At 35.3% G+C, this 21,828-nt stretch overlaps 1 protein-coding gene across 1 annotated transcript in view; it reads left to right on the top strand.

The window, feature by feature from the left end:
- Positions 1-9,683: 9,683 nt before the first annotated feature.
- Positions 9,684-21,828, top strand: part of LOC110093403 — a 25,280-nt gene continuing 13,135 nt past the window's right edge. The window contains exons 1-6 of the mRNA XM_020818282.2: positions 9,684-10,018; positions 10,655-10,724; positions 14,496-14,620; positions 15,698-15,806; positions 15,880-15,943; positions 16,032-16,087. Of these exons, the coding sequence (XP_020673941.1) occupies positions 9,777-10,018; positions 10,655-10,724; positions 14,496-14,620; positions 15,698-15,806; positions 15,880-15,943; positions 16,032-16,087 (666 nt within the window). The 5' untranslated portion in view covers positions 9,684-9,776. The remainder of the gene's footprint in view (positions 10,019-10,654; positions 10,725-14,495; positions 14,621-15,697; positions 15,807-15,879; positions 15,944-16,031; positions 16,088-21,828) is intronic.

The following is a 21,828-nucleotide window of genomic DNA, read 5'->3' as shown; positions in this document are numbered from 1 at the left end:
TTTCCTTATTTCTCCCAGGCTCTAACTTATTACTGAATTATTTTTCAATATTTTGTTTTTGTATCGAAAGATTTTTTTTTCTTTTTATAATAAGTTGTGAATGATAAAAGATGTTACGTCAAAACTGTGATCTTCGATATATAAGCAATCTCCTTCTGGAACCAGTAGCTAGAACATCGGATAATTAAGTTCCATATTTGTTCTTTTTTTTTTTTGGGACATTTAGGTCATTTAAGGCAAACTCACACACATAGACTCGAACCCTGAACCTCTTAGTTGGAAGCCTAAGCTCTCAACCAATAGGTCAAAGAGAGTTGTGTTTTGTTCCTTTTTCAATTGTTTCATTAATCTACTTTATAAACTAATTTAAATTTAAAATAATCTCCTTTTTATAAATTGGCGAGACAGAAATTGGTGAGGCCGAGATATTAAATGAGAGATAGAGATGGAAATAAGAAAGAGAAAGAGAAGTAGAGAGAGAAAGAGAAAGACATGAAAATGGAGAGACCAAAATATTAAATGAGAGAGAGTAATGGGAATAGGAGAAAAGATAAATAAAATATGACTACAAGAAAATTTTAAATCACTTCAACATTACATAATAATTTCAATAAATAATTATAAAATTATTAAAAAAAAATCAAAATAAAGCATAATATAAAATTCTTGATGAAAATTTAATATGTTCATAGGGTATCTAAAAGTTATAGAAAGAAAATTTTAAAAATATCAAGATACATTCATATTTATATTTTAAGACCTCTGAAAATTAATGTTCTTTATTGCGTCTCTCTTTCTCTGTCTCCCTCTTCTCAGCTTATAATTATTTAGTTTTAAATATGAATTACATACAATATTTCCTATTATGTCTTGAAATTGAGATCTTCAAAAAATATTTATAAAATACAACACATCTTAACATACCAATTAAAATGATTTGTAAAATAAACATAAAATGGTATTATCCGCTTCTACGTACCAACCTATGTCAATTCTTGAAAGAGTTCAAATTGAATAAATAACATCCTATTTTCATACCTACAATGCTACGATGCTCATAAACATATAAATAAATATTCATAAAATAAAGTGCAGAATACTCTTTAATGTGGTGAAGATAATTTATAAATCAAATTTATAATTGATACGTCGTCAAAAAATTATCTTAATCGGGCGCGAATCTTGATGCAAAATCAAATTGGAAACTTCAAAAATTAATTCGGTGACCATCCAAACTCCGATTTCAGTAAACTTACAGTCGAACTGAGCGTCTTGGAAATACAAACCCAACGACACCAAATTCGACTCAATCCGAGCCCAAATGCGTCCAAATCAAGGACCCGAAACGCTGTTTGAAGGTTCAAACAACAATTTGGATTACCAAACGGTTTCCAAACATAACAAGCTTATACTTGAATTGAGTGGCTCGACGAGACGAATCCAACGAGCCCAAGATCGCTGAATTCCGACATCATTAAGTTCTTCAAATGTCTAAAGAACGGTGCATGATCAAGGGACTAAATTATTCAACATCGGCCTTCATCCGAGCACTCCCAATTTACCCTTGATCTCTCACCTATTTATGGGCCATGCCACTCCAGAAATCTATAAATAGAGCTCCCTCTCCTCTTGAAAAGGTCCCCCTAAGCCTAAGAAAAAAAGTGAGAGATTGGAGATCGCTCTTGCTTCCTCGCCTTCCTCGACCACCGCTGAACTTCCGCCGGACCACCATTGGAGGCCCTCACCTCCGCCGGACCATCGTCTGACGCCATTGCTCCACGCACCGGACCACCACTAAAGGCCCTCACCTCTGCCGGACCCCCCGCCTGAAGCTGTTGCTCCACTGGACCACCACTGAAGGCCCTCACCTCCGCCAGATGACCGCCTGACGTCGTTGCTCAGTCGGACCTTCACTGAAGACCCTCACCTTCGTCGGACCACCGCCTGACGTCTTTGCTCCGTTGGACCACCACTAAAGACCCTCACCTTCGTTGGACTACCGCCTGATGTCGTTGCTCCGCCAGGCCACCACCTAAGGCCCGGACTGCCTCGGAACCACCACTTAAGGCCCTGTGCTCCACCAGGCCACCATCTGAAAATCGGACTTCCTCCGGACCATCACTTGAAGTCCGGACTTCTATCGGAGTATTGCCCCCTTACAACAGTCTTTTAGACCCCGGTCTCCTGCCAACTATGGTCTTTCAAACCCCAGTCTCCTGCTGACTACGGTCCTCCTGACCACTGTCGTCTACTTTGGTTATTTTGACCTCCATCACCTTACAAAAGTCTTTCAGACCCTGATCTCCTGCCAACTACGGTCTTTCCGACCTCTATCAACAGACAACGGTCTTACAGACTCCTATCTCATGCCGACTACGTACGGTCCTCCCGACCTCCATCGCCTACTATGGTCACTCCAACCTCCATCACCAGACAACGGTCTTTCAGACCCCGGTCTCCTGCTAACAATGGTCTGTCAGACTCCTATCTCCTGCCGACTACGATCCTCTCGACCTCCGTCGCCTACTATGGTCACTCTGACCTCCATCACCAGACAACAGCCTTTCAGACCCCGATCTCCTAACGACTACGGTCCTTCCGACCTCCATCGCCTACTATGATCCTTCCGACCTCCATCAACAGACAACAATCTTTCTGACCCCGGCCTCCTACCAACTAAGGTCTTTCGGACCCCGGTCTCCTGCCAACTACGGTCTTTTAGACCTCCATCGCCTACTACGGTCGTTCCGACCTACATCGCCAAATAACAGTCTTTTTGACCTCTGTCTCCTACGGACTGCGGTCCTTCCGACTTCCGTCGCCTCCAATGGTCTTTCTGAGCAAATAAATATGTCTATGTTGATTATTGTAACTCCCACCATGTAATGCGCTCTATATGATGTACATTTGTAACCTCAGGCCAAGGTCTTCTCCCTGAGAAGGACCTCATTTGTAATCGACTGCAAATACTAGTGGATTCATTCAAATGTGGCCAGGCCCTGTGGTTTTTACCCCTTTTCAGGGGTTTTCACGTAAAAACTATGGCGTCTCTTTTAATTGTTACACCCTATCTCACTTATCTGATTGTGTGTTGGATCTTCGTACAATGCTAAGACGTTAAACTATAAATTTCTCTACCGCCGCGAATATTCCAGGACGCAACAATAATGAATACAAAAAAATGATTGAATATCATATTTGATTTTGTACCAATTCAAGAGGTTATGTTACTATTCTTAGTCAATCTTTCGTTTGATTAGCTGGAGATCAAAATTGTTTAAAAATACACTGTAAGAGGCATCTTATAACGTTATATTACTCAAAGCACATGAGTATTCTGCAGTATTGCGACAGGTTTATTACATAGAAATGTTTTTATAGATATAGGCTTAAATATTTTTTTAGTTCGAAAAATTTTAATTAAAAGAAATTTTATATTAAAAAATTATTTTGAAAAGTAACAAAAAAATCATCCCAAATGAATCCATAATCAAATTTGGATCAGATTTATCATTATTTAAGCATGTTTCTAGACAAGAACCCAAGAGAATCATAAATATTTTATTTTTTTTGCCTATGGAAGCATGTGATTTCAGACAATCATAGATATTTTATTGGGGAAAAAAGGACAACAAATAAGTATATACTATAATTAAAAAATTTGTCTGTAGACATAAACTAGAAATAATGGGTGCAAATGTGCAATAGGGCCGACAAATATAACCATAGTGAAAATAAAAATTATGTAATTGAACATTATATGAATATGACTACAGATTTTTTATTATTTTTTAAAATAATTTTTTAGTACTTAAATTTCTAATTCAAAAAATTTTTATATTAATTTTTTTTTAAAAAAACAGTAAGAAAGTTATCCCAAACAAAGCCTCAGCCAAAAACCAACATATGGGCATAAGGTATACGACCACCTACAACCGAAAAACTCATTTTCTACTCCAAAATACAATAACACTTTAAAATGCAATACTTCATCTTCAATTGAACTCTATTTCTTAACATCAAAGAAGAATATTCCATAAATATTCTTTCTCAACCAAACACCACACACGCTAGCCTTCCTCCACCTCTTCTTTCTCTGTTTCTGCTAAAAAATGTGTTTGTGAACAATGCAACGTCAATATTGGCGTCACATTATTCATGAACACGAGAATGGAGCGTATTTTGTAATTTGTGGATGCCAAACATGAGTGTGGAGTTCGGCTGTTATATACCTTGGAGCTGTTATATATATATATATATATATATATAAAATAAAATTTATTTGATTTATGCAGTCTTCTCTTTTATTTACATAATTTCATACATCACATTCATGTGCGTGATATCTTACATTAACAGATATAAATTTTCCTAGATTTTCTTGGTGTGCATGTTCCAAACTTTATAAGAATTAATATGTATACTAGTTATAGGATGCATGATATAACCTAGGTTACTACAGACACTAACCCCTTTACATATTCATACATACATATATGCTTATTTTACTTCGCTACATATGCTAGATCATATAACTTTTATGCCCACCGTTGGCAAGGTAGCGGGGTCCTCATTGCGCTGGGAGAATGCTACACTTTCTAGTTGGCTAAGGGTCATTTTGCTGCCAAAATTTTTAGAAAACTTTGGCAATTAGAAACTTTAGATAGGTAAATTAAATAAGATAAAATTTAGAATTTTAGCAAGCTGTCTTGTCAGCATAATTTAAATATAAAGTGTAAATTTTATTCATCTTGAGTCATCAATTCAAAGTTTGATTCATCCTTGGACCTCTTAGGTTGCACTACATCTAGGACAATTGTGTGTGGATTATGCTATTAGCTAGCAACGCATTTCAAGTAAGCATAAGCCCAGAGGTATTTGTATAAATCAAACTCTATCATAAAAAGGATATCATGTATTCAAAATGTATTTTCTATAAATTCTAATGATATTTTTTAGGGAATGATTTATATTTTCAAGATATTTAAGGCAACTCTTACGCATTTTAATTTAGATTGAGTCCAATCTTCACTTTAATCAAAAGTTTTATCTTTGGAGATGTAATTGACTATAGGGGCTTACCTATATAGGAATTCAAGATCCAAATATAAAATAAACCTTATCTTAGTTTGGTCAAATAGGGGAAAAATTTTCTAGTCATTGACTAAAGCTAATCCTAGTTAGTTTTGTATTTAAAATGATAGGTGTATGTGAATATTATCCTCTAGGATGAATTTTATATCCCCTATACCGAATTCAAATACAAAAAAAAACTATTTCTCATCTCAGTCGATAATACGAGTGTCAGTTTATGTTTCAAGAAGATTAACACTAATTATGCTGATTTTATTATAGAAATATTAAAATCCAAATCAGTGAAACAACAATCATCATTTAATTTGTCCACGCCACCCAGTCAGGTCCTCTCCATTAAATTTTAGAAACATAGATTTGAAGTGCTTGTGTGTGGGCTCTAAACAAGCACCTAAGTGATATTTAAATAATGGTTGAGCTAATTCCGTAAAGACAAAGGGGTTCACTTTAGGATACTCATGGTGAGGGCTCATGGAAGTTCATTTGGCTTGGAGTTTGGTAATGATACTTTAAAGCACCTCATTAAGGTGGTCTTAGCTCACCTTATGTCATGTGATGGTCTTATAAGTGTTATTATAGAATTTGGTGTTTGATTTCCCATGAGTATCCATGATATTGATCTAAGACCATTAATATTAGTTGTAATAAAAATCAGGCTTAGTAGAAAGTATATATAGGAGGAAGAAGTGAATTACATTCATCATAATCCTTGCAATTATAGTTTTATTAGATATACTACTAATACTTAACTTCACTTACCTTCAACTAATATACTACTAAGAGTTAATCAGACTACATATTTGGTTCCACATCCCAAGCTGCTAGTCCAAACACTTATACAACATTTGTATGAATGATATCACAAAAAAAAAAAAAAAAGATTTGCATATATCATCCATCAAGTTTATGAATACTATCTAACTTCATTGGACATGCTTGCTCTTAAGAATCACCATTTTTTTCCATGTGCTAGAAATAAGCAAGGAAGGTTGAGGTCAAAGGCTTAAAATTTTACCTTTAATCACACACATGAGCTTCTCTAATGATACAAATAAGTAATTATAAAAAATACAAAGGGCTTTAATGCTATATTTAAGTAGCAGTGCATTTTTAAATCCTCAGAATATGCAATATGGTAGAAACTAAAAGATTTAATTTTTATTTATAAGTACCCAAGATAAGAAAGACAAATAAAAGACAAAGATTTTGTTTCTTCCTTTAAACAACACCATGTTTCTTAAATGCCCAAAATAACAAATAAGATGGAGCCAAATGATTTGTTTTTTCTTTCTGTTAATCACACTACTAAAGTTCCCAAGTGCTTGAAATGAGCACGTAATGTAGAAGCCAATGCTTTAATTTTATCTTTAAACCACACACATTTTATCAGTACATGAAATGAGTAAATTTGGATGCTAGAAGCTTCAAATTTTAACTTAGATCACACTTATCAAGTGCCCAAAATGAGCAAAGGAGGTAGCCAAAGGCTTCAATTCCTCCTCTAAAAAGCTTTATACTTCCCATGTGTCCTAATTTTTGTTTTCAATCACGCTTCTCAATTGTCAAATGCAAAGCAAAATGGAGTTGAAAGGTTTTATTTTGACCTTTAAGTGACACCAACACTTTCTAAGTAACAAAAGAAAGAAAAAACTTGAAATTTTTATTGAAGAAAAATGTTGGGTGTTAAATTATAAAACTCTCAAAATAAGTTAATTAATGATTACCTCCTCTTTGAAAGAGATTATTCTTGGTGACCGTATGAGAAGTATCTAATTTTTCTACTAACTTTGAAATGAAATATAAATCCATCTAAAAGGTTTGTTATGTCATCTAGAAATTATGAGTGCTTTGGTGCGTCACCTCTAATTTGAGATAGCCTTTGCTTATCATTTCCTTTAAGGTGATATAGGATTTTGCCTATTTGAAGAAAGTAAAAAAATAATATTTTATATGCGACAACAATATATTACCTAAAGAGATTAATAGCTATTACCTTTGATGATAATTTAAAGCTATCTAAATATAAGCCTTACATGCATGGACTAAAATAGGACAAAATTACCTCAAATGGCCCAAGTAAATTCTTATACCAAAATTAACCAATGTGGTGCCTTCTAACTATTTAAAAAAAAAAGGTCATCCAAAGATCATTGCAACAATTTTATTTACAAAATATTTATATTTTTTTATAACATAAATTTGGTTTTTTAAATTACCAAATTTGCTAAGAATTTACTTAGGTACCATTTGGCTTGCTAAAATATAAATGTAGAGTAAACTGGAATACAATGTAAAAGGAGTGTAATTTATTTGAAATATTTATAGTTATTTTGATAAATATAAAATAAATGTAGGCAATTACTCCCTTTTGTTTGGTTTGAAATAAAATAAATGCGATGTTAAACTTAGCAATGATGGTGGCTATTAACGATGGTGGTGAACAGCATTTGGTTGTCGGTGTTGAGAGTAAGCACCTAGTGATGGTTGGCAAGAGATGCCGAAGGGTGGAAACTCATTACCCAATTCAAAATTTGGTCAAAATAAGAAATAGAGTAATTGGTTCAATTTAGAGGCACTTGGTTCACAAATTAGCTGGAGAATATTATAAATATCATAATAATGGTTATAATTATCATAGTCGAAGAAGACAAATGAAGAAATATTTTTAAATTGTTTTGGAAGGATGAATTAATCAAATTTGAATGAATTTTTTTTTAATTTTTAATAAAACAATTCAAAAAGGGGAAATTAATATAAACCTGACAAATATCTATTACTGATCATAATATATCTCCTATATCATTAGAACATGCACTGTGGATATTGACCTAATAATTAACCTCTATAAAACACATGTACACAAGCTTTAATTTTAATGCATAGGGCCTTCATCAATCTATCCATTTATCATTGTGGTATGATGGTCTAGTATGTATCTCAAAGATATTATGTATTTGCTCTTCATCCTTTGATTGACTAGAATAAGATGCTCAAATTCAAGGACATTTTTTTTAATTATTAAATTTATATTTGAATTTGAATTTTAAATTTTGAAATTTAAAATTGAAAAGTTAGTTGATTTAAATTTTGGAAGTTGGTGAGAATAATTGAAAGAAAGTTGAAAATGAGGGTTGATGACTATAACCGTCATTTTTACATAAGAAGCCCTTTCATGTAAATCCACAACAAGAATTATCATGTAGGCCAATAATGTCTTCGTATCAACATCTCAATAGTAGTTTCAAATCCAAGATGAAGCAGTTAGCCTCCTTCCCTTGAAATAAAAATTCAAATGAAGAGGTGCCTCCTAAAAAACACCCATTTCACTTTCCAATTGTCGGCCTCCATATATATATATATATATATGTGTGTGTGTGTGTGTGTGTGTGTGTGTGTCTTCTCTTCCAACTTACGGTGGTGATAGGTTTTTCCTCTTCAATTGGCATTAGAGAGCTTCCTCTACCATTAGTGGTGCATGACCATTTCATTGTAGCTAAATGTTCCCATGATCATGATTAGAGTTGTTATCATAGCATCACTCCAAACTTCATCTTCCTCATCATCTTTCCATGGTTTTCTTTCCTTGTGTCTTCCTCTATCTCTCCAAGTAAGAAAATAGAAATATTCATATGCTTTAATTTTATTCTCCAAATGAATTTAGCTTCATCTTATACATTTTATATCCCCAAAGTTAGCCCTAGCCCTTCTTTGTTACCCCAAAATCTCTTACACACTCCTCACTTCATTAACCATTCAACAATATTGATCTACACAAAGAAGGTTGCTTACATTTCCAAAGACCACCTTCCATGCTTCATCACAATTGAGATCCATTTTAATTTAGCGTATATCTCAAAGTAGACAAAGAGTTGCTATTCATCATACAAAATACCATGATTTCAAAATGTCACTTATCTAATCACTTATAAGTACCTCAAAACTGGCCAAAATAAAGAGTCTCTCTCTATCTTCATGAGGCCTCATTTAGAACACTTATTCTCTAATCCTCAATAGAAAATTCAATTGAAATTATTTCAATACTTATTCGTTTGCTAATTTTTGTTGCTAACAAGTGTAACATGATTTTCATGGAGACAAAATCTTCAAATTACATTTGAGATATCTTGTTTTTATTTATTATGCGAACGCAATTATACAAGACAAATTATGTCAATATGCCTAATCTTTACCATTATTTTGGGCATATAATAATTTTTTAAAGTTATATTATAATTTTCATGATATTTCATATAAAAATTTATTATATTAAAAAAAAAAAACATATCCTATCTCATTAATTCCTCCTCAATCTTGTTATTGGCTAGCTAATTTATTGCTAGTTAACCCCTTCCAAAGCGAGGCACCATTAGGATTCAATCAAGTTTTACTTGAAACAAAATTTTAATTATATAAACATTAAAGCTCCTAAAATATCAATATGGTTTTCAATAGAGCCATTTTATTATTTGGGTTTGCCACTTTTGATCATGTAACTAAGCCCGTATCTTGCTCACATGGGACTAACATTTTCGGGCTCGAGCGGGTCGGAAAATTCAATACTATTTAACCAAAACGTATAATAATAGTGTGGTGGTTACTGCAGCAGCTGTAGGCTGCGAAAGTTGAAAGAAAATGAGGAGCGTAAATTGAGTCGGAAGCTGTGAACGACTGCGACGAAGAAGATGGGTGGTTCCGCCCTCTACTGCTCCTCACACATTCCGTGTTCCTTTCGTCGGAGTTACCCTCCGCATCCACATCCTCGCCGCCGGTTGAACCTCTTCAGTGGTTGTATATCCCTAGTCGGCGGGCAGAAGCGGCAGCGACAGCTCGGATCGAGTTTCCTCTGCTATGCGGATGAGAATCAGAAAAGGCCTGAAGGGGACCCCTCAGCCGGAGGAATCCAACTCTATTCCGACATCGAGAAGTACTTACGAGAGCTATTAATCCTCTTTTCCGCTCTTCACCTGCTTAGAACTTGATCGTGGACTATTTGACGTCAATAAGAAGCTCATACACGATTGAATATTCTTTCCAAAATCTGAATTTCAATATCTGCGATTGTTTGTGGGGATTATTAGTTTTCTTATTATTTATTGGGATTGGTAGTTTCTTGCATCATGCCCGATGACATTTTTTCTTATTACGGGATTGCAGAGATCATGAAACTTGAACTAATGGTTTCCCTTTCTTTTACTTCTCATCGGAAACTTTGGAATTGCAAATAGTATTCCAAAATAGGAGAGCTTAATGATTTTCTCATGCAAAAGTGAACTTGTTATCCGAATAAGGCATACTTATGTATTCGTGATAAGATTGGTTTGCCGAAATTTAGCACTTCTAATTAATTAAAGTGCAAATTCTTAGCGTTTCAGAAGTTATTTTCAAAATGAAAACAACAACTGGTTATGATAACTTTAGGAATATGAAGGGGTACATCAAGATTATGGCATTCATTCCCAATGTTAAACTCTTTTTTTTTTTTTTCCCTGTAAGCTATCCTTTTTTATGCTATGCTGAAATTTTTGCAAGGAAAAGATCAAATTTGTTACCCACTTTGCAGATTAATTACTGAAACAGCAAGACAATCTCAGGATGGCTGGGGTAGCACTGGAGATTGGAAGGAGATTGAGGTCCTCTTCTTATGCTCGAAGCATTAATGATTATAAGATCTTTTGATAATCTGCTCTATAACTAATAGTATTATAAATGAATGTCTATTAGTGAACTTCAGTGGCCTTGGATTACTAATTTTCCATCGTAATAGAAAGTCGAGAGTGTTAATGACTGCAGTGATTACAGAGAGTAAATGCTTGACAATTCCATCAAATTAATCATCTTTTTTCAGCTTTAATAGAACTTAATGGTGTCATAGGTCTAGAAATCAACAGCAACGGACCAATCCTCTTGTCCTGGTACATAGAAAAAAACAAAGTTTGGGCTGATAATATCTTTCAGTTCTGTTGATATCATGATATATTTTATTCAGATTCACGCAAAAAATTATTCTGCAGCAGTAGCCATTCAGCAAAATCCAAAACAAAACTGTTAAGTAAAGACAAAAGTAGCTATTCATTTTTTTTTTTTTTTGAAAAAAAAAAAGGTCGCAGGTCAGTTTGCAATGATATTTTAGACAATTTTGTAAGATATATAACACATCATTACATGTTTTTTTATGAATTAATAACATGCTTTTATCATGGAAATTTTTTCGCATGATTCAACTGAAGTTGCCATTTCATGAGAATGAGCAACTTTAGGCTGATTAGCAAAGCATGGCATCAGTATATCTTCCTTAGGATAATTTCGATTAACCTTGTCAAAACCTAGCACTATCTTGCTGGTTCTAAGTTTAATTTGTAGTTTACACAGAATTGACAAAAAATTTGCTATTTTTCTAACTTTTATTTTTTAATTTACACTATAATAGTGATGTGAAACATACATGCGATGGAGGAGTTACTTTAAGAAATTAAAGAGATCAATTGAAACTTAATAACCCAAAATAAAATTATCGTTTATAATAAAAGAGTGATCATTAGAATTCGTGGTTTTAACTTGCTTAGGCAAAGATGAGCAAATTTCGGAAACCAAACATATTAAGAAAACTCAAAGTTCAAATTGTAAAACTACGACGGTGAACAAAAATCCACAATTTAATAATAAGAACTTTCACCTTTGGAGACCATACACTCGACTAGTCTAGGCTTTAGCGGAAGAAACGTCTCCACCTTAGAATCGAGGTCGCTTCGAGGAAGGGGGAGCCTTGGATCGTCGCTCTTGGATAGGTGGCCGGAGCATGGAGTTCTTGATAACGTTTTCTTGAAGGTGTACTCAGCGGCCTGGAATGTCCGGACGGTGTCTGAAGACATTCTAATGGGCTGGACAGCAAGAGAGCATGTTCCCGATCTCCTAAACAGCAGTTTTTAGGTGCGGGAAATGCAAAACAGCAGACAGGAGGCGTATGGGCAGCAAGGGGTTGCCTTCTGGAGCTGTCCAGCTAAGGTGGACCTGCAAAAATCTGTTGGGCAGCAAGTTCGCAAGAAGATATCCAATGGAAGGAGAGAGGGAGTACTTGATTTCAATTCTCAGATTTGAAATCTGAAATAAAACTGAGAGTTCATTTGAGAAGGGAGGTATTTGGGCGGTAATTAAGAGGTGATGAGGTGGCAATTAGAGGGAGAAGCAATGGGGTGAGGTGGCCGGCCACATGGAGAGAGAGAGGGCTTGGAGGTTTTAAGTAAGTGGGGACCACAAGTAATTAATCAAAATCTGATTTTAATTTCAGATTTTAATTGTCTCATGTAACTCCCTAATTTAAATAACATGAGGAGGGAATTTGAATTTCAAAAGAGTGTAACCCCCTTAATTAATTCCCAAATTAATTGGCTCAATTAAGAAGGCGAATTCAAATTTCAAATAGCTCCTAATGTCATTAATTGCCTTGCCTGAAGATGGATTTTAATTTGGCAAATACTTGAAACGCCTGGAATTGAATTTCACGGGCTTGGGCAAGCAGGGCAATCCAGCGGCAAGGGAAAACTGCCGGGGGACGGGGTGCTGAAGACACGGCTGGCTGGCAGGGATTTTGGCTTGCGTGAAATCCAAACAGAGAAATAACTCTCTTGCTTATGTGAATTCAAGCAGAGAAGAATCTCTGCTGCTTTCGTGAAATCAAAACAGAGAAGAAACTCTGTTGGCTGCACGGGAGGGCCATGGGTGGCGGCCAGAAGCCTGGAGAGTGACTGGCCGGTGGGAGGGGAGCAGCTAAGGTGGTCGGCGGCTTGAGCAGCTCAGGTTAGGCGGCGGCAAATGCAAAGAGAAAGAAGATGGAAATTCCACGGCGATGACGAATACGGAATTACTAACCTCGTCTGTTTACACCTTGATTTTCCACAAGATTGGATAACTCGAAAACTAGAACTCACAAAGAGATCTAGTCTTCTCCGGTGAACTAGAACTCACTAAGAGATCTAGTTTCCTCCGGCGAACTCACTAAGAGATCGTAGGAGAAGATGAACTCACTAAGAGAACAAGAGTAAAATTTTATTTCATTCCAAAAACTGAAATTACAAAGCATGAGGCCTCATATAAATAGGCCAAAATGAGAAAATAAGAAATGACACAAATGCCCTTTCAGGCTACATAAGCGACTAAATGCCCATAAGGGCAAAAGTGGAAAAAACAACAAAATAAATATGCTACTACATAAATGACAAAATACAAGTCATGCTCGTGGCCGTCGATCTCCGGCGTCGACAATGCTGACGATGTCCTCATCAAATAGCCAATTATTGTGGTTATGCTCGTAATGAGCCCATTCACAAGTACTATTTTAATGATCAGCTGCTCTAAAATGTTTAGTATTGGCACAAATTATATCCTTGCTTATACTTGTCTGAATTCCTGTATGTTTGCCTGCCTGTTAAGGTAGCAAATGTCTATGTCAATCAACTTTATTTTCAAGGAGAATTTATAACATTGTATGATCAGAAAAACATGAGGTTTAAGTTTAGCTATTTCTCATAGATATAGATTGGATTAATTTTCATTGCTAAGCATATATCCACCTAAGATGACCCCAGAGGTTAGATAAAGTCAATACTACTTTTCTTCAAGAAGCTAATAGTTTGGAATTGCCAATAGAGCTACTGAACTGTATATCTCTTGTGATTTTTGCAGTTTGTTAATGACACTGTGAAGATTATTATCTGAATTTTTATGCTACATCCATTCAAATGACTCACTAACATCCATTAAAAATCTCTTACACACATTGAGAGTGACTGGTAGTTATAAATACTTTCCCTTAGAACTTCTTCTGGTATAGCAATGATGACTACCTATCTAGTCTTTTTCGTACTTTGTAGCTTAACCATGCTTGATATCCCATGTTCAAGTCACCTTTGGCAACTGCATCATCAGTCATATGCGAAATGGTTCATGATTGGATTATCCTTACTTTTGAATTCAAACTTCTTGTATTTATTGTTTTGTTGAGTCTTTAGTACTCAATCCTAATATCATTTTTCACAGCTAGAACTTCAGTTCACGGGTAATATGCTTTGAATCTTACTGTGGTTATATGCCCATAACTTATTTAGCTGTCAGGGTAGAACTGAGTCAGCACCGTACATTTTCATTGTGAAAAATAAGAATAAGCACCTTGGGAAAAGTAATAAAATAGGTAATCAGGTAATAATCTAGAATAGATCTCCGTTTAAAAAAAAAAAAAAAAATGGAAAGCACAAAGTGAAATGCTTCGGATGACCTGTTTGCTTGGTATATTTTCTCAATATTAAAACTGAAATATTCTGTGTTTGTAATTACTTCCCTTCTTTAACTAATTACCTATACTATGTACTCGTGAATAGCTTTTATTAATTCTTCGTTTAAATCTATAGGGTACTTGGGTCCTCAGACCAAGACATACAAGACCAAGATCGATTGTTCATTTTATTGGGGGTATATTTGTTGGGGCTACACCTCAACTTACCTATCGTCTATTTCTTGAGCGACTCTCTGACAAGTAAGCTTTTTCAGTTTAGTTTCTTTTTTTATTAGCCTCCAAATAATTAAGAAAAATCGTTGCTTGGTGTTACTTGAGTTTAATGAGATTTTGCTTTTTTACGTATTTATTAATACTCACTAACCTTTGCAACTAGGATACTACCTGGTTGCTTTGTAATAATTCAATGTAAAAAGCATATGGACATCTTTTAATATAGATATAAGACATTAATTATTCATTGGAGGAATGTATCAGGCCTATTGTGTGCTAGAAAAGTGCCTTTTAAACTTAAGGAAAATTCTATAAGATGGTGGTGAGAAAAGCAATGTTTTATGGCGCAGAATGTTGGCCATTAAAAGAGAAGCATACAAGTAAGTTAAGTGTTGCATAGATGAGAATACTCAGGTGGATGAGTGACTTTACTCTTAGAGATATAATATGAAATGAGCATGTGTGAAAAGGTTGGAGTAGCTCTAGTGGCAGATAAGATTAGAGAGAGTCACCTTAGATGATTTGGTCATATAAAATGCCAATCTTTTGACGACCCGGTTAGGAGAGTAGATGTATTAGATTTGACCTATGTTAATAGAGGTTGTGGTAGACCTAAAAAGACATGGTTAGAAAATATTAGAAATGACTTTTTTATTAGTTTAAAATGAGAATTTGACTCTTAACAAAGCACAATGGAGAAAAACATTCATATAGTCAACCCCGCGTAGTGGAATAAAATCATGATGTTATTATTGTTGTTGGTCACCTCTACCACAAGATAGGTTTGGTTATCATCTCAATTGCCTGAAATTTGGGTAGATATTCATTTTTTTAATGACCTGCCTTTTATCCAAGTTCTATAGGTACTTGTTTTGGTATCTTCTCTTTTTGTTCATTTTACATTATAGTTTTTTGAAACATCTCCAAAACAAGAAGTCCTATAGTAAACAATGGCCTATTTGTGACATTAATGCTATATTAATAATAAAAATTTTGGCCTTTGATCATTAAAACCTATGTTTGTTAGTTCTCTGGTAGTATTTTTTTTCTTTTTGCAGAATCATACTGAATCCGGATCCAAACCTCTAATTTTCTTTCGACCAGGGGTGTTTTGGTAATAGCAACACCTTTTGCTAGTCGTTTCGATCACTTCTCTATAGCAGATGAAGTACAGTTAAAGTATGATAGATCCATGCGGTCTTTGACTGACATAGTAAGTTGGTTTTTGTAAAATTGTTCTATCATTACAATTTCTTCTAAACTTGATAATTTACTTTTCTGTGTAGGAAAATGACCTTCCAACATTTGGTATTGGACATTCCTTGGGATCTGTAATTCACCTTTTGATTGGTATTGATCAGTTCAACAGTTTTTAATGCTTTTTAGGTCTTTAATCAGAAGGATGTAGTTCTATTCTGATTGTTGTATTGCACGTCAGGTTCAAGGTACGCAGTGCAAAGGAATGGGAATGTTTTGTTGGCTTTTAACAACAAGGTAACTAGTTCTATTCTTTACCTACCTTTTTTAACTTATTTAACTGACAGTTCCATTTAAATCTTTTAATTCATTAAATTCTGTTATATTTTATTTTTTGAGTTATTAATTAGAGTACAAGTGAAGAACTTGGCGAGTAAAAAAGTTACTTATATCATTTCATGGTTTATGAACTATGTTTTGTCATTGGGAAAATATTTTATGGTGAACACAAAGATACATCTGAGACGGCAGCAGATAGAGGGCCTGGACCGGCCGGTCCAGCAGGAATCAAATCAGGAGGAGGCGGAACCTAGAGCTAGATCCAAGAAGATTTTGGTTCCTTTTGTGGGGCCCATCAAAGCTATGGTTTCATATGTATGGAGAAGGAATAAGGAAGGAATTAATCACTGTTTAATGCCAATTTGAATTCAAAATGAAGGAGGGAATTAATGAAGGAAATAAGGTTGTTTTGGGGGGAAATAGGAAGAGTTTATTTAGTGCTAGTTATTTTGTATTAGAGTTATGTTTTGATGAGAGTTTTGCTGTAGTTTTTCCTGTGAGGCCTTTTTAGTGGCATCTAGGTTATTTGAAAGAGCCGATCTACCTCTCTAATCGTAAATCACATGTATCTTGTTTTTTTGTATTGAAGTATAATCCAAAATCAGCAATCGTTTGGAGTATCTCTGCAGTTTTGTTGAAGCTCATGAGCAAGAGATAAATAATTTTCTTAAACCTATGGGCTTAACTAGATCTTTGAATATTAAGGTATCCTATGAACAATCTGTTAGTGTGAACCACATCTATAGCAATAGCAGAAATCATTTTCTTCTCCTCGCAAACCTGTCAAAGATATAACAAAACAAAAATCATGTATGCGAAAAATTGATCCTATTGTAGAAATTGTAGTTCTTGTATATCCTTTCAAAAATGAGTTAGATGAAGATTTACTATTACAATTTGACTCTTTTGAGGATGTTTTGAATGTTGAAGACAATTTACAAGCGTAAAATGGTTTCTCGAACTGTGGTTAGTCTGAATCTACACTTATGTCTTGTTAGAAGTTATAGGTTGAATTAGAAGTTGAAATTGAGATCAATTTTGAAGAGGTTGAACATGTAAATTGAATTTATCATTAAATTTTAACTTAAATTACAATTAGAATTTAAATCCATTCCTGAGTATGAACCTAAACTTCTAATAAAAACTTCTAAATATAAATCTAAACTTATACTTAACAAGTAGTCTAAATTTGAGCTAGAATCGAATGCGTGACATGATTGAGAATAATTATGAGCATGAGATGAATTTTGAGTCCAAACTGCAAATGCAACCTTAATTGAAACTGAAACGGAACCTTAGATCATAATTGAATTTAAACTGTACCTAAAATCTAAGTCTATTCCTGAATGTGAAGTAAGGACAATTATGATTGCTAAAGATGTGAATCATTTGAACAAATTGATAAAGAGATTCATGAATGTAAAAGTACACCAATTATGCATTTTGAAATTGATAAATTTATTAAACAAAATCAATTTAACTCCTACTATGGTTTCTATCAAAATCAACTCCAATAATCAAATGGAAATTGATTTAGTTTTTTGCTTCTTGGTTTCTTGACATTTATATCCATAAACAGCGACTTACGGAGGAAGCAAAGTGGAATCAACATTAAAAGAAATCTGAATTTAAAAGTTTAGTCAAATATGAAAGGACTTAAGTGATGTAGAACGGGACTAGGAGAATTCAATCTTAGGAGAAATTCAGCCAGCAGTATGTTCAAATCCCAATTCTCCCCAAAGTGAATCAACGAAATCTGGAATTCACTTGATGATGCTTTCAAAATTCTGAGAATAACTCTCAGGAAATCTGAAACATTTCATATTTTTCTCAATAAATCTGAGAAGAATTTCAGCAATCAATAAGCATAGGAAGGCACTATGAGGAGTAAGCGGTGTGGGCTGTGGGAGAGAGTGGCCTGGCGGGAATGGGAAGGTGGGGAATTTTATTTCCGAATTCCACTGTCTGGATTTAGGAAATAAATTAGAATTAAAATAAGAATGAAAATTTCGGCCAAAACTACAATTAAGAAACCTGTAAAGAGCTTGGCGGGATTATGAGGGAGAAATTAGGGAATTAATTCCTAATTTCTCTCAACAGATTTTGGAATTATTTCCAAAAAACTTTGAGTTAATGAAGGAGTTAATTAGGAGCATTAATTGGCTCTTAATTAAGCAAAGGAAGGAGGAAGAGGGGCCGGCCTAGGAGAGAGGAAGAAAGAGGGGTTTGATTTCAAATAAGTGGGCCCCAATTACTTAAGTGAATTAATCCTTAAATTTGAAATTAATTTTCGGATTTAAAGCTACGATTAATTCCTTAATTAAAAGGAGGAAATTGAGGGGGTATTTAACTCCTAATTCAAATTTGAATTTTGAATTGGAGAGTTAAAACCTTCCAAATGTGGATCAAACCCAATTAGGAAAAATTTCAAATTTGAAATCCAAAATTTGTCATGGGTTTATAATTTCAATTGAGCACTTTCCAAAAATAGGTGAGCTAAATTAGGAAAGAAATTTGAATTTCAAATTTTGAGCAATTTGAATTTCAAATTAATTCCTAATATCATGCACTCCTAATTAGGAAATCCAAGGAGAGGGGAAAGGATGAGGCCGGCGGCTTGGGAGCCATGGCCGGCGGTTTGTGGTGGATCTTCGGGTGAGGTGGCCGGCGGCTTTTGGTGGAAATGGGGACGACGATGGTGGACGGAGGTAGAGGATGACGCAACAAGAAGGAACCAAAGAAAAACAAAGATATAAACGAAAGATAGAAAAAAAAAATCGTGAGCCTCGGACTCTTCCGAAGACTAACGGGTGATGCTTTGCCCTTCTCCAAGGGACTTAAAATCACGAGCCCGGACCCATCCTGCGGCTGGTGAAACTCCGATTCCTTCCCATAGGAATCTCACTCTCGTCCTCTCTCAAAAAGAACACAAGTGCGGAACACCACTTTTTAATATCAAATCTTCCTCTCTTTTACAATAGCTTAAGCCCCTATATATAGGCCACAATATGAGAAAAATCAAAATTACAAAATTGCCCCTTGGGCTACAACATTCAAATAAACTAACCTAGGGGTAAAACAAAAAATACATCAAATAAGAATTAAAATGCAAAAAATAACTCATAATTGAAAATTTAAATAATGGCCGTCGATTTACGACGCCGCCTGCGATAGATGCGCCAAATCTTCGTACCGATGTCCGCATCATTAAGTTTTCATCTTTGGTATTTAAGCCATTGAGATTGCTAATCAATTAAGGTGGGACTTTTGTGTGGTTTGATTTTTTTTTTTATCATCTAATCATACAAGACTATATTATTAATTATTATTAGTAGCCCTTATAAAGACTTTTAGTATTTGAGTTTTCATATCATTTGTATAAGTTACATAAATTGTCTGATTCTATTGAAGAGATTCATAACAAATAAAAAATTAGCTATGACATTTATGTCTTTTGTAGATGCAAATAGGAGATTTGTGGAATTTAAATTTGGTGATGAGGCATTGGTGCATTTACATCTACAAATATTTGAAAGTTCGTTAGGTATGTTAAGCCCTATAGAACTGGCCCAAGGCTAACCAAGAGGGGGGTGAATTGGTATTTTAAAAAATTCTTTAGGCAAAGCACGAATACAAACCAAATCACTATAAAAAATAAGTGTGGAAGAAAATAAATGCGGAAGCAGTAAAAAAACAAGAACACAAGGGTTTATAGTGGTTCGGTCAACTCGACCTACGTCCACTCCCCGGGGGCGCCCTCCGAGTATTGCACTACAATTGTGACTCTCTTTTAGCCCCCACAGCTAGGCGGAGAAGCCTTTACAAACACCTCTTTTTGCCACACCCGGTAAGGCAGAGAACCTTCCTCCTTTTGCTTTCTCCTGAAGCAGGCAGAGAACCTCGATCACTTGCTGGAACTTACCTCTCCCAACCCTCCAATGACAAGAGACTCTAGGGAAGAAGAAGTGAAACAATGCTTGGAGCAACCCTTGTGAATCCCCTCACAAGCTCCCCCTCACAAGATCCTCTCTCTCTCTCTCTCCCTCTCTCTCTCTCCTTTAGGTTTTTTCAGGTCAAGACAGCAGCCAAGGATATTCAAAAACATTGAACAAGAGCTCTTAAATAGAAGAGCTTCAAAGGAGCTCATTAATTGCAAGTTGCCGACTTTATCGTCCAGGACGATATGTAAATCATCCTGGCCGATCAGTACAAATCCCATGAGATCGGCTAGAGCATCGCCCTGAATGCAAACTAGACGATTGAAAATTGGCTTGATCGTCCAGGACGATCTCACGATCGTCCCGGCCGATCAGTTCAAATCAGAGAAAAATCGTCCAGAGCATCGCCATGAGTTCAAGCTGTCCGATTCAGATCGTCCAGGAGTAACTAAGGTTTTTTGACTAGATCGTCCTGGCCGATCCTCATATCGTCCAGGACGATGTGATCGTATCAATCATCCTTAATTACTGCCTTGATTATCTGATCAATTAAGGCATAATTTGTGAAGATTGTCCAGGCCGATCCTAGATCGTCCTGACCGATTATCAAAAATACAGAATACCTTAATTGTTTATGGCAGCAATTTCTTTCTGTTTTGAGCCTATCATCCAGGCCGATACAAGTATCGTCCCGGCCAATTGGCTAATGACGGCTGCCTTAATTAAGAACCCCTGATTAAATTTTTTGTTTTAAGCCCGATCATCCAGGCCGATGTAAATATCGTCCTGGCCAATTTGAGTAAAAACAGAAATTCCAAGTCTCTCAAGTGTGTGTGTAGGGTTACTTTGTATTAGTCACACTAAAGATTACAATTGACTCAAGAAGGGAAAAATAAAATTACAGACTGACTCAACCCTATTCTACCCCATCTTGAGCTGATTCCGATTTCCGTTCGATCTTTGAGTCCTGAAAAGTCAGTAGAAAAAAATAGTCGTAGTGAAACAAGATTTGTTTCGCTATCATCAAAATCATAATAAAAAAACATGTTTATAACAATCTTCCCCTTTTTGATGATGACAAACATATCAAAAATTAATTCTAACTAAACAAGCTTTTACCAGAACAAGTACAAACATACTAAACAAGAGCAAGTACAAATACACGAATCAAGAGCAAGTACAAACACACTACTCCCTCTTTTGACATCTCAAAAAGGAGGAAACAAAAAAAAAATAATGAAGAAAAAACACAATACAGAAACAGGAAGCAATCCACAGAAAATAGAAACTACAACTAAAAAAAAGTAATGTAGCTGTCAAAACGGGCTAAGTCCTCTGTGCGGTGCTGCTCGTAGTGGACAATGTCCTCAGAATGTTGCTGCTCCAGTGCAGCAACGTAAGCATCGAAATGGGTCTCCCAACGATCAAATCTCTCCACTAACTTGTCAAATTGTGAGTGCTGTCAAAGAGGAGTAGGATCAGGAATGGGAGCGGGAGCCTCCTCCTCCTCAGCCCCCCGAGGTTCCTTATCCCCTGGGTGGAGATGAGTACTGTGAAGGGTATTGAAGGAACTATTTGAGTAGAAGAGAGTTGGGAGGTTGGGAGGAGCAGGATATTGAAGTTGATATTTGGTTTCAAGGATATAGGCTATGAGGTGTCCTAAAGCCAGATTGGGTTTCCTCTTATGACCTGGATCGCAGATTGTGGTTAAATGATCAATGTACCAAAAAATTAAGTCAGCAGTATTAAATTCTCTATGTG

Source organism: Dendrobium catenatum, unplaced genomic scaffold (genome assembly GCF_001605985.2).
Source record: "Dendrobium catenatum unplaced genomic scaffold, ASM160598v2 fragScaff_scaffold_1038, whole genome shotgun sequence".
NCBI classification, from domain to species: domain Eukaryota; kingdom Viridiplantae; phylum Streptophyta; class Magnoliopsida; order Asparagales; family Orchidaceae; genus Dendrobium; species Dendrobium catenatum.
Note: the sequence above shows the minus strand (reverse complement) of the source record. Positions and strands in the feature narration are given on the sequence as shown.